The sequence below is a fragment of the Scyliorhinus torazame genome, chromosome 11 (genome assembly GCF_047496885.1).
Source record: "Scyliorhinus torazame isolate Kashiwa2021f chromosome 11, sScyTor2.1, whole genome shotgun sequence".
Taxonomy (NCBI): Eukaryota; Metazoa; Chordata; class Chondrichthyes; order Carcharhiniformes; family Scyliorhinidae; genus Scyliorhinus; species Scyliorhinus torazame.
In genome coordinates this window covers 177,103,384-177,129,917 of record NC_092717.1, presented here as the reverse complement: position 1 = coordinate 177,129,917, position 26,534 = coordinate 177,103,384, and the positions used below count along the sequence as shown (strand labels likewise).

The 26,534-nt window shown below is 46.6% G+C and overlaps 1 protein-coding gene across 3 annotated transcripts in view; it reads right to left on the bottom strand.

Annotated features, from left to right (window-relative positions):
* Positions 1–653: 653 nt before the first annotated feature.
* Positions 654–26,534, bottom strand: part of plekhf2 (pleckstrin homology domain containing, family F (with FYVE domain) member 2) — a 69,803-nt gene continuing 43,922 nt past the window's right edge. For all 3 annotated transcript variants that reach the window (XM_072468076.1, XM_072468075.1, XM_072468077.1), the window contains one exon: positions 654–5,808. In XM_072468076.1, the coding sequence (XP_072324177.1) occupies positions 5,054–5,800 (747 nt within the window). In that variant the 5' untranslated portion in view covers positions 5,801–5,808 and the 3' untranslated portion in view covers positions 654–5,053. The remainder of the gene's footprint in view (positions 5,809–26,534) is intronic.

Below are 26,534 nucleotides of genomic sequence, written 5' to 3'. Positions count from 1 at the left end.
CATAACATTTATAATTTTCTGCGGGGGTCTTATTGAAGCGTCATGTTTGCTGTCAGAATAATTCTGTACATCACTCCACAGAGGCTGCTTGATCTGTTGAGCATTTCCAACATTGTTAGCTATTGACACTATTCGTGAACAGTTAGTCTACCCACCAATACACAATTGTGAGTTTATAGGGACTCAATTTAAACACTATATCCAAATTTTGACACAAATTTGAACCATCTTGTACACAGAACACAAAGATGCGACGGCTGATCAGAGCAAATAAAACCCATTAGATCAAGAGCATGCTCTGGTAAAATCCAAATGGCTATGTGCTTGTGAGGGTCAAAATAAAATGTTTCACTGCTTTACAGCAATACACTGAAGTCCAGTAGTCAGTACGTTGATCTGTCTGTATTTAGGTGACAAATGTATAATTACAAAAACCTTAACTTTTCCCTTAATATGGGCTAAAAAAAATTTTGAAGACAAATCTTCACCTCTCCAAAAGAGTTACAAAAATGTTACGCACATTTTGTGCAAGTACCCACTTTCCCGACAAAATAGAAAATGGCCCGATTGCAAGGAAATCATTTTAATCGTCACAGCAACACAACCTTGAAATACTGACATCTTAGATTAAATGTACACCAAAGGCTGAACAATTACAAAGCAGTTAAGACAGTTTATTTTTAAAAGACAATTTTAGTTGTAGTTCATTACATTCTGCCCCAAATCACCACTTTTATAACTTATTAGTGTCAGATATCCACTAAAAGTAAAAGGTAAGCAATGCAATATATTTGCATAACAAAATACATCTGTTACAAAGTACTGAGCCCTTCCAAAAAGATTGAAGAGTTTACACATTAATAGTCAACACCAAAAAGAAATCTACATCCAAGACTTAGAAGATGAATAACTGAAGGAATTCTACACCAACATATACAACTCAAAAGCAACTTGCAACACCATAACCATTAACTGCAGATAATAAACATTTCATTGTGTTGAAGGGTTCAAACATTTCACTGACACCTTCCAACTCAGCGCAGTATAGTGCAAGCTTCTACATATGCAAGGAAAACTTGAATGACGAGAGGTTGATATCACATTTATAATCTTTTGGAGGATTCTTATTGAAGCGACGTACTTTGTCAGCAAAGTAAAGAAATAAAGTGCCAAATTTGAAAAAAGTACATTATACAAAAGAACTGTAAAGCAAAATAAGTCATTCCTTACCATTACAAAATATCTGTAAGATGCAAGTCAAAAGCCAGGACAGTCATCAAACTTGTTTTGTCAATCTTACTTTAATTTATGTACCCTTTGTACACTGATTTTTCCTGAGAAAGACATCTTATAAAAATAAGATTTTTGAATTTATGGTTTTAATCATCTCAATTTCTTTCCTTTAAACCTTTGCAATTGTTTAATACAACTGGATGTGGTGTACAGAAAATTTGTTAAGTGGGTGCAAACTTGTTTTCTCTCCACTTCCAACAGCTGAATGGACAAGAAAGGCAACAGAAAACTGCACTACATATTTTCCATAGACATTCCACCAAATTCAGCTGATAAGCAACTGAAATTTTAACAGAGAAAAAATTGTTTCTCAGAATTCAAAATCATTGCAATGTTTAAAAATGTCAGCTGCCCAGTGACCTCATGCAGTCATGCCACAGCATGAAGTACTAAGTGCAGCAGCACCAAAAATCTATTTTGCAATATAGTTGATTAGCAATGAGTTGCAGTAAATCAGAATGTTAACTTCCAAAAAGTCCTTTAATTTAAGTGCATAAGATGGGGATGAAAGGGTCACCTCAGTTGGCTTTGACAGATTTGGTCACAGGACCAATAATTAAAAATCTTACGCTTTCTATTTACTGCTCACCCGATCACAGGCATGCAAGTACAATTTGAGACGCATGTTTAAATACACCTAAGCAATATGGAGAATCAGCCAAATGAAACTGAATCCCTTTCATTAATAATGGTTAAGCATTCATGTAGGTGTCAAGGTAGAGGAAAAAGATTATAGTTCCTGCTGCTTCTAAATAATTCTCTACACAGTTACTGATGGAGAGAGTAGGAATAGGTCAACAGAGCATTTGAATGTTTGAACAATTGTATTGCATGCTACTGCCCATTACTAATTTACCAACTAAAGAGAAAAAACACACTCTAGTAAAAACTTCGAAGGCAACATCCTGGGCTGCAAGAACAAAGGACCACAGGAACTAAAGCTACTCCTATGAAAAAGAACCACCAATTTGGCAAAGTTCATCTTCCAGCAAAAAATGTTGCACACATTTAAAATTTAGATTTTGTCAAGTGTTACATTTTTTTCCTTCTCAATACCTCAGTTTGAAATACAGGTTTTTATAGCAGCTTGAAACCCATAATACTGCCCATCAACCTAATTTATTATGAGCTTCACTGTAAACAGAAGCGGTTTATTAGTGGGCCAAAAACGTGAAGCAGCAACTGAGTTTGGTCAAAACTGTGGGTATAAGGATGAGATAAGATCTGAACATATCTAATGCGATTTGTTGCTACAGCTTTGACATTACTGCAAAGTGAACCACAGTATCACAGTAGATTATAATTATGGTTCGTCCAAAGAGCACTGGACATCAAAACTCAACCTAAAGGCTAAGCTTAGTCTCTATAATTGGCATGTGTAGAATAATGGAGTCCTGCTCTGTTGCTGTTTGGTATTACAAATGCTTCACATCATTAAGCTAGTACTACACATATTTTAAAAAATGCACAAACTAGCAAAGATTGAATATTTCTACCACACCATTCATTCACCTCAAACTTGCACCCTATTCTACAGCTGGTGCTGCAAATGTTATGATACTATTCAACATGTTTCATTTTGTTTTTTATATTCAAATCGATTCTTGTTTACAAAAGGAAAAGCAAAAGATGGAAGATTTGTACAGGATTATGCTCTTGTTACCCAACATTTACACAATATCAAGCTAGTAATAAAACTTCCTGTAAAACGTTACCAGTGTACAAAGGGTTTGTTTTCCTTGCAACACACTTGCTATGTCAAGGCACTACATGGTCTAAGCCTAGGAAAGTAAATTCGCATTTCAAGTTTATTTCTTGCCCTCTACCAGCCTTTGTCGTCAACTTGTTCATATGCATGAATTTGTTAAACATTCTCAGCTAATTACGACTATTCACTTCCGGGATTATTAAATGCCTGAATACCAGGTTTCAGTTCATGATCTTATAGCTCAATGTTTTGAGCATAACCCTGGAGGATTTCAAAATCACCACTAGTTTAACCAACTAAACCAGCATTTCAGGAGCTAAACAGACTTGTGCTATTTTTTCTAATGCCATGTTTTGACAAATTATGTCACAGAAAACCATAACATGGTATTTGGTCTTACTTCGGTTTTACTATGAAGGTTGGAATTGAAACTCGTAAGTTCAAGAATTCTACCATCATACTGCTAATTAGAAATCGTAGTACTCCAAATCTTTCTTGTAATTCAGTTTCCAAATTAGCGGCAAACATGGTATTGACCATGTACTGATGAAGAGTTTGTTCTTAACCACTGGAGCAATCAATTAAATTATAATTTCTCCCTTTCTGTTTTCCAGTCAGTTAGTATAATGAGGTACTGGTGTTGGTTCCATAGAAGTCAATGACATACATCTAATTCATATTTGCTTGCTCTGTCAGTTTGAAAATCACTGCCAAACTTCTATGAATTGTGTTGATTAATTTTAAATGTACATGTAAATGAACAGAGCATTGGCACTGTTAAGGTCCATACAATAGAGCAAGACACATGATTAAACATGTAAAAGACTTCTGATGAAAGGTTATCAACTTCAAATGTTAACTATTTCTCTCTCCACAGATGTTGTCTGACATGCTGAGTATTTCCAGCATGGTCTGTTTTTTCTTCAGATTTCCAGCATCTACAGCATTTTGCTTTTGAGAAAATAATTTTGTTTCCAGATGCTTTTGGGCAAAGAAGGTGTCTGTGTCTAGCCAACAGGTTTTAGCTCCTTTTTCAAAGAGGCAAGAATTTAGCAGGTCGATTTGGGGGTAGGGAACAGAAGCAGGGGAGTGGCCTTGTTAATGTGTACTGGCATATTTGAATTGCACTCATGTAACTCTACTCATAAAAAGGTTCCTGCAATCATGGAAATTTATCTATTGATATGTTAAGTGAAATTTAATTTGGAAAACAAATACACCATTTCCCAAAATAATTTTGATTCTGACATTCTCCAGTAGGCTCCATAGCATTTTACAGAATTACCTCAGATCTTGTTTACTAAACAGACGATCCTACCAGCTGTGGAAGAGTTCCACAAAATGTGGCTTTTTTGTTTGAGATTAAATAAGATATTTGGGGCACGACAGCAGGTTGTGGAGAGAAAGTCTATGATTTTTCAAAACGTTTTAAGGCCCCAATCTAAATGTGCAATATTGAATCAGACTTTCCTGTATATGTTTAGTTCAGAAACTTGGTTCTGATACAGCACAATACCATTTTAGTCCTGTCTGAAACAAAAAGCATCAAGATTCTTTTTAAATCTGGCCAATATTGATATTTGACAGTACAGCATATCTAAGTGTTTACCTGGCTAAATCTGAGTATTCATCTTTCCCCTTTCACGTCAACAATTTCCTTTTCATAATGTTAACATTTTGAACACTTTTCAGATACAAAGGAGAATTTTGATTTTAAATATTTGGGAAATCACACAATATAATGTAGATGGAGGGCAATAAGATTTATTTTTTTCATGCAGCCAGGAAGTAAATCAAATAACTAAAAACGATCATGGTTACAACTGGCTAAGAATGCTATTTTTCAATCAGCATCGTGTTCCAGCAGAAGATAAAGAGTAGAAACCATTAGTTTTTCCAACATTTAGGCACAAGTTTTGCATTAAGGTTTGCAGGTATAGTTTATGGCTAATTTTCACAGGAGGAAGTTTGTGTGAAGTTCACACACCTCAAAAGCTGTTCATTTGAAGCTTTACTCCAATTATTTAAATACCATAGCTGACATTTCACTTTTCAATCACTGCTGTCATCATCGTCATCTTCATCAGATAAATTTCTAGGGGACTGGAGGGAGCCACGGTAAAATTCAGAGCGATTTGGCAGAGTTGCAGTCAGCTGGCCAGTGGAGAGCAGGTCGTAGCAGAAGGAGCACACACGTACTGGTTTGGAGGACTGGCTGGGAAGAAGGAACCGTTTATCTGAACAAGGCCCACACACGACAAATCCACATTTCCGGCAGTGATGTCGACGGCTGACTGGTGTGAATTTGACTTTCTGACAACGCATGCATATATTCGCTTCTGAATCAGGCACCCAAACAGCAGCATGCTCGTTACTGGGTACCTTACCACTTTTTGATAACAAATCGGTGACACACTTGTTAATATGATTCATCCATTCGGATTTCTCAGTGGCAGTAGCAGCATAAACAGCAAAGGATTTGGTCGGAGTCTTAATAAGCCAGCCATTACGCAACTCGCCATCATCTTCAATGGAATCAATTGTAACGTTCTCCAATGGAATTATATGCTGCTTGTTGTACTTCTTCTTTTGGATCACAATATTACCATAAACAAGGATGTCGTTGAACAAGAAAAACTGTCTGGCCTTTGGCTTCTTTCGACAGAGCTTTGTAAGAACTCCCTCACCTATGAGTACTCGTCCTGGAATAGTCAGAGGTTGGCCAGCTGCTCCAAAACAGCTCTCAACCATGCCAATACGTCGAGCATTTGCCTCACTATTTGCTAAGCGGTCCACCATCTTGTTTTCTGTAAGGGAGAAAGAACAAATTACATGCTGGTTTTACATCAAACTAACATTTATTTTGTGAGGCAAAAAACAGCATTTTATCAAATATGTATGTCCCTGTCAGGCAGGGAAGAGATGGTCGAGTGAGGGAACCATGGTTGACAAGAGAGGTTGAATGTCTTGTTAAGAGGAAAAAGGTGAGCGGCGCCAGAGGGTGCGGGGCCAGCTCAGGAAAGCGCGGGCTTTTTCCCGCGCTAGAGAAGGACGGGGGGGGGGGGGGGGGGGGGGGAGCGTACACTGATTGCTGGGGAGGAGGGATTCCCACACGGGGGGGGGGTCAATGGGATGGCGGGGGAGGCCGGGGTCATGAGTCAGCTGACTTACGGGAGTGTTATGGGGGGAGCAAAAGAGCTAGATACGGATCGAGCGGGGGAGGGGAATAGGATTGCTGCTGCATTGGCCGATGGGGAACTGGAAACAGAAGAGGTGGTCGGGATGGGGGTCCCCCGTCTGGGGGACTGGAGTGCGCGGGAGGCGCGGGACTGGCCTAGAAAAGGTGATGGCTAGTCGGCGCGGGGGGGGGGGGGGGGGGGACAACAGCCCCCCGATCCGGCTGATAACCTGGAATGTGAGGGGGCTGAATGGGCCGGTTAAGAGGGCCCGAGTGTTCGCTCACGTAAAGGGACTGAAGGCAGACGTGGTCATGCTTCAGGAGACACATTTGAAGGTGGCAGACCAGGTCAGGCTAAGAAAGGGATGGGTAGGACAGGTATTCCATTCGAGGCTGGAGGCAAAGAACAGAGGGGTGGCAATACTGGTGGGGAAGCGGGTGTTGTTTGAGGCCAAGAAGATTGTAGTGGACAATGGAGGCCGATACGTGATGGTGAGCGGTAGGTTGCAGGGGGCGTGGGTGGTATTGGTAAACGTATACGCCCGAACTGGGATGACGCTGGATTTATGAAGCGCATGTTGGGGCGGATTCCGGATCTGGAGGTAGGAAGCTTGATAATGGGGGGGATTTCAACACGGTGTTGGACCCAGCATTAGATCGCTCCAGATCCAAGACGGGGAAGAGGCCGGCTGCGGCCAAGGTGCTTAGGGGGTTCATGGACCAGATGGGGGGAGTAGATCCGTGGAGATTTGCTAGGCCCTTGGCCAGGGAATTTTTTTTTTTTCTCACGTACACAGAGCCTACTCCCGGATAGATTTTTTTTGTTTTGAGTAGGGGGCTGATCGCGAAAGTGGAGGGAACGGAGTACTCGGCCATAGCCATCTCGGACCACGCCCCGCACTGGGTGGAGCTGGAGTTAGGAGAGGAGAGGGACAAACGCCCGCTGTGGCGTCTGGATGTGGGATTACTGGCGGATGAGGTGGTGTGCGGGAGGGTGCGGGGGTGCATTGAAAGGTATTTGGAGGCCAACGACAACGGGGAGGTGCAGGTGGGGGTAGTATGGGAGGCACTGAAGGCGGTGGTCAGGGGAGAGTTCATCTCCATTAGGGCTCACAGGGAGAAGAGAGAGGGCAGGGAAAGGGAGAGGTTAGTGGGGGAGATCCTAAGGATGGACAGGAGATATGCAGAGGCCCCCCGAGGAGGGACTACTTAGGGAGCGGCGAAGTCTCCAGACGGAATTCGACCTGCTAACCACAGGGAAGGCAGAGGCACAGTGGAGGAAAGCACAGGGGGCGATGTACGAGTATGGGGAGAAGGCGAGCCGGATGCTGGCACATCAGCTCCGTAAGAGGATGGCAGAGAGGGAGATAAGTAGAGTCAAGGATAGCAGAGGAACTACGGTGCAGAGTGCGGTGAAAGTAAAAGAGGCATTTAAGGACTTTTATGAGGAGCTGTACAGATCTCAGTCCCCAGCAGGGGAAGAGGGGATGCGAGGATTTCTAGATCAACTGAGGTTCCCGAGGGTGGAGGAGCAGAGGTGGCTGGTTTGGGGGCGCCAATTGGGTTGGAGGAGCTGGTTTAAGGACTGGGGAGCATGCAGGCGGGGAAGGCCCCGGGGCCAGATGGGTTCCCGGTTGAGTTTTACAGGAAATACGTGGACCTGCTAGGCCCGTTGCTAGTGAGGACTTTCAATGAGGCAAGGGAGGGGGGGACCCTGCCCCCGACAATGTCCAGGGCGCTGATTTCTCTGATCCTGAAGCGGGTCAAGGACCCACTGCAATGTAGGTCGTATAGGCCGATTTCGCTCCTCAACGTGGATGCTAAGTTGCTGGCAAAAGTGCTGGCTACGAGAATTGAGGATTGTGTTCCGGGGTGATTCATGAGGACCAGACGGGATTTGTAAAGGGCAGGCAGCTAAACACCAATGTGAGGAGGCTCCTAAATGTGATTATGATGCCATCAATGGAGGGAGAGGCGGAGATAGTGGCAGCTATGGATGCGGAGAAGGCCTTTGACCGGGTGGAGTGGGAGTATCTCTGGGAAGTGTTGCGGTGGTTTGGGTTTGGGGAAGGGTTTATCAGTTGGGTTAAGCTCCTTTATAGAGCGCCGGTGGCGAGTGTGGCTACGAATCGGCGGAGGTCGGAGTATTTCCGGCTGTATCGAGGGACGAGGCAGGGATGCCCCCTGTCCCCCCTGTTGTTTGCATTAGCAATTGAGCCTTTGGCCATGGCATTAAGGGAGTCCAGGAAATGGAGGGGGGTGGTTCAAGGGGGAGAGGAGCATCGGGTGTCGCTGTATGCGGACGACCTGTTGCTGTATGTGGCAGATCCAGTGGAGGGGATGGTGGCGGTCATGCGGATCCCAAGGGAGTTTGGGGACTTCTCGGGCTATAAGCTCAATGTAGGGAAAAGTGAGCTCTTTGTCGTGCATCCAGGGGACCAGGGAAGAGGGATAGACGACCTATCGTTGAGGAGGGCGGAAAGGAGCTTTCGGTACTTAGGGATCCAGGTAGCTAGGAGCTGGGGGGCCCTGCACAAACTTAATTTGACGCGGCTGGTGGAGCAGATGGGGGAGGACTTCAAAAGATGGGATGAGTTGCCACTCTCGCTAGCGGGCAGGGTACAGTCGATTAAAATGATGGTCCTCCCGAGGTTTCTTTTTGTGTTCCAGTGCCTTCCTATTATGATTACCAAGGCCTTTTTTAAGCGGGTGGGTAGGAGCATCATGGGTTTTGCGTGGGCAAACAAGACCCCGAGGGTAAGGAGGGGGTTTCTGGAGCGTAGTAGGGACAGAAGAGGGCTGGCGTTGCCGAATCTGGGTGGCTATTATTGGGCATATGGGAGGGCTAATATGATCCGTAAGTGGGTAATAGAGGGAGAGGGGGCGGCATGGAAGAGGTTGGAGATGGCATCCTGCAAAGGAATGAGCCTGAGGGCGCTGGTGACGGCACCGCTGCCGCTCTCGCCGACAAGGTACACCACAAGTCCGGTGGTGGCGGCAACGCTAAAGATCTGGGGGAAGTGGAGACGACATGGGGGTGAGATGGGAACCTCGGTGTGGTCCCCAATCCGGGAGAACCATCGGTTCGTCCCAGGAAGGAAGGATGGGGGGTTTCGGAGCTGGCATCGGGCAGGGATCAGAAGGACGGGGGACCTGTTTATAGACGGGACGTTTGCGAGCCTAGGGTTGCTGGAGAAGTTTGGGTTACCCCCGGGAAATGCGTTCAGGTATATGCAAATGAGGGAGTTTGTGAGGCGGCAGGTGAGGGAATTCCTGCTGTTCCCGGCACAGGCGATTCAGGACAGGGTAATTTCGGGTGTATGGGTCGGAGAACGCAAGGTTTCGGCGATATATCAGGAGATGAAAGAAGAGGAGGAGGCTTCGGTAGAGGAGCTGAAGGGCAAGTGGGAGGAGGAGTTGGGGGAAGAGATTGAAGAGGGTCTGTGGGCTGATGCCCTGAGTAGGGTTAGTTCCTCTTCCTCATGTGCCAGGCTCAGCCTGATACAGTTTAAGGTTATTCACGGAGTGCATATGACAGGGGCGAGGCTAAGTCGGTTCTTTGGGATGGAGGACAGATGCAGGAGGTGCTCGGGAAGCCCGGCGAATCATGCCCACATGTTCTGGTCGTGCCCGGCACTGGATGGGTTCTGGAGGGGTTTCGCGAAGACTGTGTCCAAGGTGGTGAAAGTCCAGGTCAAGCCAAGTTGGGGGCTGGCATTATTTGGGGTGGCGGACGAGCCGGGAGTGCAGGAGGCGAAAGAGGCCGGTATTCTGGCCTTTGCGTCCCTGGTAGCCCGGAGGAGGATCTTGCTCATGTGGAAGGACGCGAAGCCCCCCAGTGTGGAAGCCTGGATAAATGACATGGCAGGGTTCATTAAGCTGGAGAGGATAAAGTTTGCCTTGAGAGGGTCTGCGCAGGGGTTCTTCAGGCGGTGGCAACCGTTCCTAGACTATCTCGCGGAGCGTTAGAATGAGGTCGGTCAACAGCAGCAGCAACCCAGGGAGGGGGGGGGTCTCTTTTGGGGGGGTATTTGGGCGGGCGGGAGAGGGGGTTTTCCTAGGGGTACTTGAAAAAAAAAAACATATGGGAGGGCAAATATGTGAGGGAGAAACCCATTGTATAAGTTCTGTATTATGTTTGATTGATATGTTTATGTTCTGTTCTGTTCTTTTTTCTTTTTCTTTTCTGTTACGGGGGGGGGGGGGGGGGGGGGGGGTTTAATTGGTTGAAAATTTGTTGGAAAAACTTTGAATGAACATATTTTTAAAATAAAAGAGGAAAAAGGAGACTTATGTAAGGCTGAGGAAACAAGGTTCAGACAGGGCGCTGGAGGGATACAAGATAGCCAGGAGGGAACTGAAGAAAGGGATTAGGAGAGCTAAGAAAGGGCATGAACAATCTTTGGCAGGTAGGATCAAGGAAAACCCCAAGGCCTTTTACACATGTGAGAAATATGAGAATGACTAGAGTGAGGGTAGGTCCGATCAAGGACAGTAGCGGGAGATTGTGTATTGAGTCTGAAGAGATAGGAGAGGTCTTGATTGAGTACTTTTCTTCAATATTTACAAATGAGAGGGGCCATATTGTTGGAGAGGACAGTGTGAAGCAGACTGGTAAGCTCGAGGAGATACTTGTTAGGAAGGAAGATGTGTTGGGCATTTTGAAAAACTTGAGGATAGACAAGTCCCCCGGGCCTGACGGGATATATCCAAGGATTCTATGGGAAGCAAGAGATGAAATTGTAGAGCCGTTGGCAATGATCTTTCCATCCTCACTGTCAACAGGGGTGGTACCAGGGGATTGGAGAGTGGCGAATGTTGTGCCTCTGTTCAAAAAAGGGACTAGGGATAACCCTGGGAATTACAGGCCAGTTCGTCTTACTTCGGTGGTAGGCAAAGTAATGGAAAGGGTACTGAAGGATAGGATTTCTGAGCATCTGGAAAGACACTGCTTGATTAGGAATAGTCAGCACGGATTTGTGAGGGGTAGGTCTTGCCTTACAAGTCTTATTGAATTCATTGAGGAGGTGACCAAGCATGTGGATGAAGGTAAAGCAGTGGATGTAGTGTACATGGATTTTAGTAAGACATTTGATAAGGTTCCCCATAGTAAGCTCATGCAGAAAGTAAGGAGGCATGGGATAGTGGGAAATTTGGCCAGCTGGATAACAAACTGGCTAACCGATAGAAGTCAGAGAGTGGTGGTGGATGGCAAATATTCAGCCTGGATCCCAGTTATCAGTGGTGTACCGCAGGGATCAGTTCTGGGTCCTCTGCTGTTTGTGATTTTCATTAATGACTTGGATGAGGGAGTTGAAGGGTGGGTTAGTAAATTTGCAGACGATACGAAGATTGGTGGAGTTGTGGATAGTAAGGAGGGCTGTTGTCGGCTGCAAAGAGACATAGTTAGGATGCAGAGCTGGGCTGAGAAGTGGCAGATGGAGTTTAACCCTGAAAAGTGTGAGGTCGTCCATTTTGGAAGGACAAATATGAATGCGGAATACAGGGTTAACGGTAGAATTCTTGGCAATGTGGAGGAGCAGAGAGATCTTGGGGTCTATGTTCATACATCTTTGAAAGTTGCCACTCAAGTGGATAGAGCTGTGAAGAAGGCCTATGGTGTGCTAGCGTTCATTAACAGAGGGATTGAATTTAAGAGCCATGAGGTGATGATGCAGCTGTACAAAACTTTGGTCAGGCCACATTTGGAGTATTGTGTACAGTTCTGGTCGCCTCATTTTAGGATGGATGTGGAAGCTTTGGAAAAGGTGCAAAGGAGATTTACCAGGATGTTGCCTGGAATGGAGAGTAGGTCTTACGAGGAGAGGGTGCTAGGCCTTTTCTCATTAGAACGGAGAAGGATGAGGGGCGACTTGATAGAGGTTTATAAGATGATCAGGGGAATAGAGTAGACAGTCAGAGACTTTTCCCCCGGGTGGAACAAACCATTACAAGGGGACATAAATTTAAGGTGAATGGTGGAAGATATAGGGGGGATGTCAAAGGTAGGTTCTTTACCCAGAGAGTAGTGGGGGCATGGAATGCACTGCCTGTGGAAGTAGTTGAGTCGGAAACATTAGGGACCTTCGAGCAGCTATTGGATAGGTACATGGATTACGGTAGAATGATACAGTGGAGATTAATTTGTTCTTAAGGACAGCACGGTAGCATTGTGGATAGCACAATTGCTTCACAGCTCCAGGGTCCCAGGTTCAATTCCGGCTTGGGTCACTGTCTGTGCGGAGTCTGCACATCCTCCCAGTGTGTGCGTGGGTTTCCTCCGGGTGCTCCCGTTTCCTCCCACAGTCCAAAGATGTACAGGTTAGGTGGATTGGCCATGATAAATTGCCCTTCGGGTCCAAAATTGCCCTTCGTGTTGGTTGGAGGTGTTGACCTTGGGTGGGGTGCTCTTTCTGGGGGCCCGGTGCGGACTCGATGGGCCGGGTGGCCTCCTTCTGCACTATAAATTCTGTGATAATCTATGATTAATCTAGGACAAAGGTTCGGCACAACATCATGGGCCGAAGGGCCTGTTCTGTGCTGTATTTTTCTGTTCTATGGTCTATAATTGATCTTTACGGTGAATAAAACCATTTGAAAATTGCAATCTATATAGCCTGGGCACGAAATAACCTAGGTCTATACATTTTTTGCAAGGCACAGGGACAAGATGAGGCAGTTACATCACAAGGGATGAAAATCATTAATGCATTTGGATGAAAAGAGTTATTGGAGTGTATCTGGGCAGTATATAACAAAAGGATGGCAAATGCATTACATCCTAATGGATTCTTTGGAGATGAAATGCTCAGCCAGAAACAATGACGGAAGCAGAATCCTTAACCGCTTTTAAAAGGAAGTAGATGAATAGTTGAGGGAAGATTGATGGGCTGAGGAACAGGACTAAATAGATAGCTCTTTCAGCAAGTTGTTACAAGCATGATCGACCAAATCTTTTCCTTCTGCATCATAGTTTAAGCTACTGGATATTTTCAAATATAATTTATCATTCAAGGTGTCAGAATGAGTTATTCTGATTTGCACAAATATCCCTTTGCAGAAAATAAGCCTTTGATATTCAGCCCTGATAATTAATTAACAGCAATTTATAAACATGAAAGTTTCAGATTTCCATGCTTAATTTACACTTGGATTTGGTAACATTTGATAAAATTACTTAATCCTGCTGTGCTACTGAAGACAAATTATCTGTCAACTTCCTATGCTCTTGCTTTACTCAATCATAATGATGGATTTTCAAAATGTCCACTAAAAGACAAAATTCCTCAGAACTGATCAAAATTTAAACCAGTGTGTTCTACTTATAACTTATATTTATCTAGCGCCATTAATATAAATCATCCCAAGGCACATTCAGAAGAGTGTTACAAAGCATGAATCACAAAAGGCTATTAGGGAAGATGGCCAAAAGCTTTGCCAAAGAAACAGCTTTTAAGGAGAATCTTAAAGGAAAGAAAGGTCGGGCAGCGGAGAGGTATTTATTTTGTTACTGGAACAAAACTGGAAAATTCCAATCGTCTCTGAGCCAACGAGTTGCCTACCAGCACAAATAAGTCTAAACAAATTTACTACTATTTACACGTACTCAATCATGGAAAATCCCTAAGAGGCAATTCAACTCTTTGAAAAAGCTACCGACTTAGTCCCACGAAAATTCCCCGCCCCATCTTTCCCCAGAGCTTGAGAATCTTTTTGCCCAACAAGCATTATTCTAATTTGTTTCAGTTACTATTCAATCTGCTTCCATTCTCCCCTTTCAGGGAGGTGAATTTCAGATGATGACTCAAACATCAATTATTTCATCGCTCCGCTTGTTCATTACTACAATAGAAAACTTCACAAATTAACATTTGATGAAAGCTCATCAACCCGAAACATTACATAATCACAGAATTTTTACAGTCAGAAGGCCATTTGGCCCATTGTGTTTGCACCGGCTCTTCAAACGAGCATCATAGAATCTACAGTGCAGAAGTGGCACAGTGGTTAGCACTGCTGCCTCATGCCACTAAGATCCCAGGTTCGATCTGGGCTCTGGGTCACTGTCCGTGTGGAGTTTGCACATTCTCCCCATATTTGCATGGGTTTCGCCCCACAACCCAAAAGATGTGCAGGGTAGGTGGATTGGCCACGCTAAATTGCCCCTTAATTGGAAAAAATGAATTGGGTACTCTAAAATTTTAAAAATAAAATAAAATTTACAGTGCAGGAGGCCATTCGTCCCATCAAGTCTGCACCAGCCCTTGGAAAGAGGACCCTAACTAAGCCCACACCTCCACCCTATCCCCACAACCTCACCCAACCTTTTTTTTTGGACACCAAGGCCAATTTAGCATGGCCAATCCACCTATCCTGCACATCTTTGGACTGTGGGAGGAAACCAGAACATTCAGGGGAAACCCGCGCAGACACAGGGAGGACGTGCAGACTCCGCACAGACAGTGACCCAAGCCGGGAATCGAACCTGGGACCCTGGAACGGTGAAACAACTGTGCTAACCACTGTGCTGCCCATCATGACTTAGTAACATCCCCCTGCACATTGTTTCTATTCAATGCCTCGATTGAACCTGCCCTCCATCATACCTTCAGGCAGTGCATTCCAAATCCAAGCGGCTCTTTGGGTGAAAAAGGTTTTCCTGACTATCACATTTGCTTCTTTTGCAAATCATTTAAATGTGTGCGGTCTTGTTCTTGATCTTTTTACGAGTGGGAACAATTTCTCCCCATCTACTCTGTCCAGCCTCATGACTTTGAACATTGCTATCAAATCTTCTCTGAGAACAGCCTCAATTTCTTGAATCTAATCTCAAAACTGAAGTTTCTCATCCCTGGAACCATTCTTGTAAATCTTTTCTGCATTTTCTCCAGTGCATTCACATTTGGCGCCCAGAACTGTACACAATGTTCCAGCATAACCTCCTTGCTCCTGTAAGCAATGCCTCTATTAAAAAAAGTCCAGAATGCAATATGCTTTATTAACCGCTCTCTACACCGGATTTTAAAAAATTCTTTCATGGTAAATGGGCATCGTTGGCTGGGCCACCATTTATTGCCCATCTCTAATTCATAATAATAATCTTTATTGTCACAAGTAGGCTAACATTCACACTGCAATGAAGTTACGGAAAAGCCCCTAGTTGCCACACTCCAGCGTCTGTTCGAGTACATGGAGGGTGAATTCAGAATTTCACCTAACAGCACGTCTTTCGGGACTTGTGGGGGGAATCCGGAGCACCCGGAGGAAACCCACGCAGACACAGGGAGAATGTGAAGACTCCACACAGACAGTGACCGAAGCGGGAATCAAACCTGGGACCCTGGCGCTGTGAAGCAACTGTGCTGTCATGACCCTTGAGGGGGCATTTCAAAGTCAACCACAACAGCATTGCTGTGGATCTGGAGCCACATGTAGGCCAGACCAAGTAAGGGATAGCAGATTTCCCTCCCCAAACGACATTAGTGAAAAATATGGGTTTTAAATAATTATTTAATAATAAACGTTATTTGTATCACAAGTAGGCTTACACTGCAATGAAGTTACTGTGAAAATCCCCTAATCGCCATACAGAATTCAGCATAAATTTGAAACAGGTTGCTGAGATGGAATTGAATTTTGATCACGGTAACACTAGTGAATTCACTCTGGAGCTTCTACTATCATCTTTTTTCCCCCCAAGTAACATGCCATAGTAAGCAACTTCTAAAAGCACACTTGTAGAAATATTACATTTTTTATTGTCATATTCATACTCTCTATTCTACACTTCTATTAGTCTATTTGCAAGGTCTAAGAACCAAAAATTGAGATGATATAGAGCAGTTGAAAAAAGACAGTAGTTTAATATTATGTGCAGACATTGCCAAGGAGGACAATGACGACAAATAATCTGGGGAAAGTGATTGAAAGGTTCATCTGGATTATTGCAGATGCAAATTGCTGTATATTTGTAGCAGTGATGTCAGATTTCTAGTATTCACAGTTTGTCTTTTTATTCAATTTTACCACTGTAAAACTCTAATGAAGCTATGCAGGAAAATGGAATACAAAAGTAGTTTAAAATCATAAAATCAAAATCAGATCCCTTTTACCAAACTAATGTATTGATATCCAGCTTCCAGAGAGGGGTGCTATAATATTCACCACATACTTCTGTCCCCAGTTTATGTTCATTATCTGTTCTCAACTGGCTCACTGGACGCTAATCCAGGAAAATGTGGAGAGATTTTCAAAGCATGCAGAATCAATCCATGCAGTTAGCAACATGGTACCATGACACAATACGTTGTGTAACTAATCAGACATCAACAAATGTAGCTCACAAAGGGCTCATTGTCCAGAGTTCAAATCAACATTGAAAAAGAGAAAAAAGGTTTGCAATTCCCTAGGGTTGAGCATGAGCATTGGTGATACTTAAAGTCACACTTGCTTTTCACATTTTGACGAAAGATTTTTAGTAAACTGAGAGCCTTGATTATGCAGTATAAATAGATGTTTTTAATACCCTACTTGTGCATCCGTGGCCAGATATGTGGCGTGTTGGATGCATTGACGGTCACGGAGAATTGTAGCAAGGAGGTTGGTTGGATAGGAAAGATTTACTCAATTTTACACAATGGGGAAAAACGGTGACGTAGTCACAATGTTACTGGACTGGCAATCCAGAGGCCCAGATTAATGCCCCCTGGGGACATGGGTTCCATCCCTCCACACCAATTCTATGTAGTTGACACTTAACTGCTTTCTGAAATTGTCTAGCAAGCCATTCAGTTGTACCAAACTTGTACAGAAAAGTCAATGGACCACAGCAATTCAAGGTGACAGTTCACCACCACCTTGAGGACAATTCGGAGTCAGAAACAAATGCTGGCTTTGTCAGCAATGCCTAGATCAAATAAAAGATTAGAAGAAAATCCATGATTTTCAAGATATGATATCCAAGATATGAAGCAGAGCTTGATTGCAATGGGTAAAATGGTAGAAGTGGAGATGGATGAGGCAATTTTGCAGATGTAAAAGAAAATTGTTTTGATAACAGCTGGTATGCAGAAGGAAGCTCCACTTCAGGTTAAACAGTGTACAAAAGGTTCCACATCTCCTGACTCATCCCAAGGTGGAAGCTGTATCTTAATGTAGTCAAGATATTTTGTTAATGCTGGTGGATCCACAAGAAAAATCAACCACTGACTTTTTAACCTTCTACTTGCCTCAATCATTTTTTTAAAATATATTTTATTAAGGCATTTGTGATTTTATAACAGTGACAGTAAACCATATACAAACAACTATAAACTTAGTCAAAGATCCTTTACCTCCGTCACAGGTCCCACCTTCCTAAAGCAATAATCTAAACTAAACCCCGCCCCCCTCTGCTGACAGTTAATTTTCTCTGAAGAAGTCGACAAACGGCTGCCACCTCCAGACAAACCCTAGCATTGACCCTCTGAGGGCGAACTTGATTTTCTCAAGACTGAAAAAGCCAGCCATGTCATTTACCCAGGTCTCTGATTTCGGGGGCATCAAGTCCCTCCATGCTAACAGTATCCGTCTCCGGGCTACCAGGGAGGCAAAGGCCAAGACGCGGCCTCTGTCGCCCCCTGGACTCCTGGGTCCTCCGACACTCCGAAAATCGCCACCTCTGGACTCGGTGCCATCTTTGTTTTTAACACCGTGGGCATGACGTCTGCAAATCCCTGCGAGAATCCCCTAAGCTTCGAACATGCCCAAAACATGTGGACATGGTTCGCTGGCCCTCCCACACACCTGTCTTCTATCCCAAAAAACTTGCTCATCTGGGTCATCGTCATGTATGCCCGGTGAACGACCTTAAATTGTATCAGGCTGAGCCTGGCGCATGATGTGGACGTGTTGACCCTGCTTAACGCATCCGCCCAGAGAACTGCCTCTATCACTCCTCCCAACTCCTCCTCCCATTTGTGCTTTAGCTCCTCTATCTGCGTTTCCTCGGACCCCATGAGTTCTTTATAGATATCCGAGACCTTCCCCTCTCCCACCCATACTCTAGAAATTATCCTATCTTGTATCCCATGTGGCGGTAGGAGCGGGAAGGTTGGAACCTGCCTTCGCAAAAAATCCCGAATCTGCAGATATCTAAACCCATTCCTTCCAGTCAATTCAAACTTCTCCTCTAACTCCCTCAAACCGGGAAAGCTCCCATCTATAAACAAATCTCCCATCCTCCCAATCCCTGCCATCCCCAAAACCCTCCATCTAGTCTCCCTGGGGCAAACCGATGGTTGCTATAGATTGGAGCCCGAACCGATGCTGCTTCCGCTCTCACATGTTTCCTCCACAGCCCCCAGACTCAGGGCCGCCACGACCACCAGGCCAGCGAGAACGGCAGAGGTGCCGTGATCAATGCCCCTAAACGCGTCTGCCTCTACTCGCTCCCACACCGACCCTTCCCCCACCACCCACTTCCTAATTATGGCTATATTTGCCACCCAGTAATAGTTGCTAAAGTTCAGCAGCGCCAGCCAACCCTCCCTCTGATCACGCTCCAGCATTACCTTCTTCACTCGTGGGGTTTACCCGTCCAAACAAAACCGGAGATCACCTTATTTACCCGCTTGAAAAAGGCCTTTGGGATAAAGATGGGGAGGCACTGAAAAACAAACAGGAATCTCGGAAGGACCGTCATTTTCACTGTCTGTTCCCTCCCTGCAAGTGATAACTGGAGCATATCCCACCTTCGGAAGTCCTCTTTCATTTGTTCCACTAACTGGATCAAGTTTAGTTTATGTTACAGCCCCCAGTCTCGTGCCACTTGGATCCCTAAATAACAGAAACTACCTCCCACCACTCTGAACAGCAGTTCTCCCAGTCCGCTCTCCTGCCCCCTTGCCTGGATCGCAAACATCTCGCTTTTCCCCATGTTCAATTTGTACCCCTTAAAACGGCCAAATTTCCTTAAAAAACTTAAGATCTCTCCCATCCCTTCTAACGGGTCAGACACATACAAGAGCAGGTCGTTGGCGTATAACGAGACCTTGTGTTCCACCCCACTCCGGACCAGCCCCTTCCAAGCTCTTAATGCCATAGCCAATGGCTCAATAGCCAGAGCGAACAGCAACGGAGAGAGGGGACATCACTGCCTAGTCCCCCGGTGCAGTCTGAAATAGCCTGATGTCAGCCGGTTCGTTCGAACATTCGCCTCTGGTGCCTGATACAGCAGCCTGACCCAGTCGATGAAACCCCGACCAAACCCGAACCGCCCCAACACCTCCCACAGATAGTTCCATTCCACCCGGTCAAAGGCCTTCTTCGCGTCCATTGCAACCACTACCTCCACCTCCTTTCCCTCTGGGGGCATCATGGTTACGTTAAAGAGCCTTCTAACGTTGGCCGTTAGCTGCCTACCCTTAACGAACCCCGTCAGGTCTTCCCCTATCACCCTCGGGACACAGTCTTCGATCCTTGAGTACAAGATTTTCGTTAACAGTTTGGCATCAAAATTCAACAGGGAGATTGGCCTGAAAGACCCGCATAGCTCAGGGTCCTTCCCCGCTTCAGGATCAGGGAGATCGAGGCCTGTAACATGGTCGGTGGAAGAACACCGCGTTGCCTCGTTAAACGTCCTCACCAACAGTGGGCCCAGCATCTCAGAGAACTTTTTTATAAAGCTCCACTGGGTAACCATCGGGTCCCGGGGCCTTGCCTGACTGCATGGCCTCCAGTCCATCTATTTCTTCAATCCCTATCGGGGCTCCCAGCCCTTATACCAACCCTTCGTCGACCTTCGGGAACTCCAGCCCTCCCAGAAATTGCCTCATTCCTTCAACTCCCACTGGGGGTTCCGACTCATAAAGCCTACTGTAGAACTCCTTAAACACGCCGTTCACCCCTGCTGGGTCCAAGGTTGTGTTCCCTCCTCTATCCTTCACTCTCCCTATCTGCCTCCCTTTTCCCGAGCTGGAATGCCAGCATTCTACTAGCCTTCTCTCCATACTCATATATCACCCCCCTCGCCTTCCTCAACTTCTCCATTGCCTTCCCTGTAGATAACAAGCCAAATTCCACCTGTAGTATCCGTCGATCCTTCAGTGATCCTGCCTCCGGGGCCTCTGCATACCTCCTGTCTACCTGAAGTATTTCCCCGACCAACCTATCTGCCTCTACCCTCTCTTTCTTCTCCCTCTGGGCCCCGAATCAAAATCAGCTCCCCTTTGACCACTGCCTTCAGTGCTCCCCAAACCATTGCTGCTGAGACCTCTCCCGTATCGTTAATCTCCAGGTAGTTCTGGATGGATTCCCTCACCTGCCCGCACACCCCCTTGTCTGCTAACAGTCCCACATCAAATCTCCATTGCGGGCGCTGGCCACCCTCCTTGCTCACCTATAGGTCCACCCAATGTGGGGCATGGTCCGACCCAGTAATCGCCGAATACTCGGTGTCAACCACCCCCGCCAGTAAAGCTCTGTTCAAAATAAAAAAGTCGGTCCGGGAGTATACTTTATGTACATATGAGAAGGAGGAGAACTCCTTCGCTCTTGGCCATCCAAACCTCCATGGATGTCTGCCCCACCCATCTGCTTCTTCGCCAATGCCGGCACCCTGCCTGTCCTTGAACTCCACCGGTCCAGCCGTGGGTCAATGACCGTATTAAAGTCGTCCGCCACATGATCAGCTTGTGTGAATCCAGATCCGGGATCTTCCTTAGCATCCGTCTTACATACTCCACATCATCCCAGTTTGGTGCGTAGACATTCACAAGCACCACCGGCAACCCTTCCAGCTAACCATGATATATCTACCTCCCAGATCCGCAACTTTTCTCCCTGTCTCAAATGACACTCACTTATTAAACAGGATCGTGACCCCTCTAGTCTTAGAGTCCAGCTCAGAGTGAAATACCTGCCTGACCCATCCCTTTCTCAGTCTGGTCTGATCAATTACCTTCAGGTGTGTCTCCTGTAGCATTACCATGTCCGCCTTCAATCCCCTCAAATGTGCGAACACGCGAGCCCTCTTAATCAGCCCATTCAGCCCTTTTGACTTTCCACGTGACCAGCCTGGTCGGGAGGCTTCTCGCCCCCGCCCCTGCCGATCAACCATCCCCCTTCCTAGGCCAGCTTCCAGCTCGTGCCCCACACTCCCTCCATCCTGCCCACAGGTAGCCTCCGTCCCTGACCTCCTATTTATCTCCAAGCAACCGCCCCTCCCCTTTCAGCAGAGTAATTTCCTTTCTCCCCCCCCCTTAACAGCACAATAAATGCAACCCCCTTCAACAAACAAAACACCTGCTCACCCCCCCCACTGCGATTCTGTGAGCCAACCCGCCCAACTGGCTTGGTGACTCTTCTCCGCCCCCCCCCCCCCCCCCCCCCCCCCATGGTGCCAGTCATCCTACCTCCTATTGTTCCCTCCCCCTCCCCCGCTCGGACATACCTATTCGAAAGGCACGTTTCCACCCGAACACATCCAAAGAGAAAACATCAAAGATTAATCCAATCATCCTCCACCAGTATAAAGTTAACTCCCAATACTTGGCAACAGCCCAAAATATAGTTACAAAAGACATTTCTCATGTAGTGCAAAAGTAAGAACAATTTTAGCAGAATCCCTACAGCAAAGATCAGTCACCTCAGTCTCTATCTAGACCTTTGCTTTTCACGAAGTCCATTGCTTCATTCGGCGACTCAAAGTAAAATTGCCGCTCTTCATAGGTGACACATAAACGAGCTGGATAAAGTAGACCAAACTTCACTTTCCTCTTGAAATGGGTCGATTTCACTCGGTTGAAACCCGCTCTTCTCTTGGCTAGGTCCGCACTCAGATCTTGGTAGATTCACAGAATGCTATTCTCCCACTTACTGTCTGCTTGGTCCAATGCAAAATCTGCTCCTTATCCAGGAATCTGTGCATTCGTACCACCATCCACCTCGGTGGCTCATTCGCCCGCGGCAACCTCGCAAGTGTTCTGTGTGCTCTGTCCACTTCCAGGAGTCTAGAATATGACCCCTCGCCCATCAACCTCGAGCATATTCGCCACATAAGCCCTTGCGTCCGTTCCCTCACATCCCTCAGGGAGGCCAACGATCCTCAAGTTCTGCCGGAGGGGCCCATTCTCTAGGTCTTCCACCTTGTCTTGCAGCCTTTTCTGTTGCTCTTTCATGGTCCCTCATGGAAGACTGGTACAAAAGGTGAAGTCACACGGGATCAGGGGTGAGCTGGCAAGATGGATATAGATCTGGCTAGGTCACAGAAGGCAGAGAGTAGCAATGGAAAGGTGCTTTTCTAATTGGAGGGCTGTGACTAGTGGTGTTACGCTGGGATCAGTGCTGGGACCTTTGCTGTTCGTAGTATACATAAATGATTTGGAGGAAAATGTAACTGGTCTGATTAGTAGGTTTGCAGCCGACACAAAGGTTGGTGGGACTGTGGATAGCGATGAGGACTGTCAGAGGATACAGCAGGATTTAGATCGTTTGGGGACTTGGGCGGAGAGATGGCATATGGAGTTTATCATAGATTATCATAGAATTTACAGTGCAGGAGGCCGCCATTCGGCCCATCGAGTCTGCACCGGCTCTTGGAAAGAGCGCCCTACCCAAGGTCAACACCTCCACCCTATCCCCATAACCCAGTAACCCCACCCAACACGAAAGCCAATTCTGGACACCAAGGGCAATTTTATCATGGCCAATCCACCGAACCTGAAAGTCGGCAGCAAGGTGGCAGTGGGTTAGCCCTGCTGCCTCACGGCGCCAAGGTCCCAGGTTCGATCCCGGCTCTGGGTCAGTGTCAGTGTGGAGTTTGCACATTCTCCCCGTGTTTGCGTGGGTTTCGCCCCCACAACCCAAAGATGTGCATGGTAGGTGGATTGGCCTCGATAAATTGCCCCTTAATTGGAAAAAATGAATTGGGTACTCTCAATTCTTTTATTTATTTATTTTTTAAAAAGAGTATTGAAAGTCAAAGAGATCTAGGTGTACAGGTCCACAGGTCACTGAAAGGGGCAACACAGGCGGAGAAGGTAGTCAAGAAGATATACGGCATGCTTGCCTTCATTGGCCGGGGCATTGAGTATAAGAATTGGCAAGTCATGATGCAGCTGTATAGAACCTTAGTTAGGCCACACTTGGAGTATAGTGTTCAATTCTTGGCGTCACACTACCAGAAGGATGTGGAGGCTTTAGAGAGGGTGCAGAAGAGATTTACCAGGATATTGCCTGGTATGGATGGCATTAGCTATGAGGAGCGTTTGAATAAACTCGGTTTGTTCTCACTGGAACGAAGGAGGTTGAGGGGTGACCTGATATAGAGGTCCACAAAATTGAGGGGCATAGACAGAGTGGATAGTCAGAGGCTTTTCCCCAGGTTAGAGGGGTCAATTACTAGGGGGCATAGGTTTAAGGCGCGAGGGGCAAGATTTAGAGGAGATGTACGAGGCAAGTTTTTTTTTTTTTTTTTTACACAGAGGGTAGTGGGTGCCTGGAACTCGCTGCCAGAGGTGGTGGTGGAAGCAGGGACGATAGTGACATTTAAGGGGCATCTTGAAAATACATGAATAGGATGGGAATAGAGGGATACGGACCCAGGGAGGGTGGAAGATTTTAGTTTAGACGGGCAGCATGATCGGCGCAGACTTGAAGGGCCGAAGGGCCTGTTCCTGTGCTGTACTTTTCTTTGTTCTTCAGCCCCACACCTGCGTCTTTCAGCCTTTTCTGTTGCTCCTTCATCAGCCCCACCTGCGCCTCCAGTGCAGTTAGGTGTTCCTCATGCTCAGCTACTGTTTCCTCCACCTTCTGGACCAGCCGATCTTGGGCTTCCAGTCTCTGCTCCACCCAAGTAATCGACTCCTTGATCGGGTCCAGGCATTCCTTTTTTTGCTTGGCAAAGCCCTCCAGAGTAAACTCCACCAGCTGGTCCGGTGTCCACTGGGCTGCCGAGCCAGTACTCTGCAGATCCTCCATGCTTTCCTTTGCTGCAGAATATGCATGTGGCTGCTCGATTCGGTTCTTCCTTCCCTTATGTCCACTTCTGTACCGTGTCTCCATATACCGGGTGAGATTCCTCCTCACAGTCTCATCCACCACCGGCAACAAAATTCCGAAAAATGTCGGGGGGGGGGGGGTCCAAAATGTCCGGCACAAGCGGGAGCCACCAAATGTGCGACCTACTCACTCATAGCCGCCACCAGAAGTCCCTGGCACTCATTTATTATCACAAAATTTATCTAATAATATTTAGTTAATACTGTAGCGTCTCAAATCCAACTGTCCAAACATAAGTCATCCAAAAGCCAGATATCTTTAGAACGTGCAGTGCATCATGTATATAGTAAACATTGCTGCCACTGTGCATCGGTGATGGGTGAATCAATGTTGAAGGTGGATGAGGTGCCATTCAAGTGGGCTTTGTCCTGGATGGTGTCAAGCTTCTTGAGTGTTGTTGGAGCTGCACTCATACAGGCAAGCGAACAGTACCCCATCACACTCCTGATTTGCACCTGTAGATGGTAAACACGCTTCAAGGAGACAGGAAGTAAATTACTTGCTGTAAATTCCAAGCCTCTGGCCTGCTCTTGTAGTCACAGTTAATATCACAGAAAATCATAGAATCCCTACAGTGCAGGAGGCCATTCGGCCCATCAAGTCCGCACCGACCCTCCGAAAGAGCACCCTACCAAGGCCCACACCCCCACCTTTTGGACACTAAGGGACAATTTAGCCTGGCCAATCCCCCTAACCTGCACATCTTTGAACTGTGGGAAGAAACCGGAGAACTCAGAGGAAACCCACACAGAGACAGGGACAAAATGCAAACTCCACAGTCACCTGGTCCTTCCGAGGTTTCCAGTGCCTTCCCATTTTGATCCCCAAGGCCTTTTTCAAACAGGTAAGCAGGAGCATCATGGGATTCGTGTGGGAGAATAAGACCCCGAGGGTGAAGAGGGTGTTTTTGGAGCGTAGCAGGGACAGGGGGGGGGGGGGGGGGGGTTGGCGCTGCCGAATCTATGTGGCTAATATTGGGCAGCCAATGTGGCGATGATCCGTAAGTGGGTAATGGAGGGAGAGGGGGTGGCGTGGAACAGGCTAGAGATGGCGTCCTGTGTGGCCACGAGCCTGAGGGCGCTGGTGACGGCACCGCTGCCGCTCCCGCCGACAGGGTATACCACGAGTCCGGTGGTGGCGGCGACGCTGAAGATCTGGGGGCAGTGGAGGCAACACGGGGCGAGGTGGGAGCCTCGGTTTGGTCCCCGATTTGGAAGAACCATCGGTTTATCCCGGGAAGGATGGATGGGGGGGTTTCGGAGCTGGCATTGGGCAGGAATTAAAAGAATGGGGGACCTGTTCATCGATGGGACGTTTGCGAGCCTATGGGCGCTGGAGGAGAAATTTGGGCTACCCCCGGGAAACGCTTTCAGGTATATGCAAGTGAGGGCGTTAGTGAGGCGACAGATTGAGGGAATTCCCACTGCTTCCAGCACATAGGATTCAGGACAGGGTGATTTCTTGTGTGTGGGTTGGAGAAGGCAAGGTTTCGGCGATTTACCTGCAGGAAGAGGAGGCGGCCTCGGTGAAGGAGTTAAAGGGCAAGTGGGAGGAGGAGCTTGGGGAGGAGGTAGATAAGGGTCTGTGGGCTGATGCCCTGAGTAGGGTTAATTCTTCCTCCTCTTGCGCCAGGCTTGGCCTAATACAGTTTAAAGTTGTTCACAGAGCGCATATGACAGGGGGGAGGATGAGTAGGTTCTTTGGGGTGGAAGACAGATGTGGGAGGTGCTCGGGGAGCCCAGCAAATCACGCCCATAACGTTCTGGTCGTGCCCGGCCCTGGATGGGCTTTGGAGGGGTTTTGCGAAGACTATGTCCAAGGTGGTGAACGCCCAGGTCAAGCCGAGCTGGGGTTAGCATTATTTGGGGTATCAGACGAGCCAGGAATGCAGGAGGCAAAAGAGGCCGGTATTCTGCCCTTTGCGTCCCTAGTAGCCCGGCGGAGGATTTTGTTACTGTGGAAAGATGCGAAGCCCCCTAGTGTGGAAGTTTGGATCAATGCCATGGCAGGGTTCATCAAGCTGGAGAGGATAAAGTTTGCCTTGTGAGGGTCTGTGCAAGGGTTTTTCAGGCGGTGGCAACCAGTCCTAGACTATCTTGCGGAGCGTTAGGTGGTGGTCAGCAGCAGCAGCAACCCGGGTTTTGGGGGGGGGGGGGGCTTGTTGTGTTTTTGTTTCTTTTTCTTGTTGGGGGGCGGGGGGGGTTTTGTTGAAAATTTGAATATATATATTTTTTTTTAAAGAGTAGGTTCAGATACTTGGGTATTCAGGTGGCCCATGACTGGGCCTATAGTTAAGAAAGCCCACCAACGACTCTA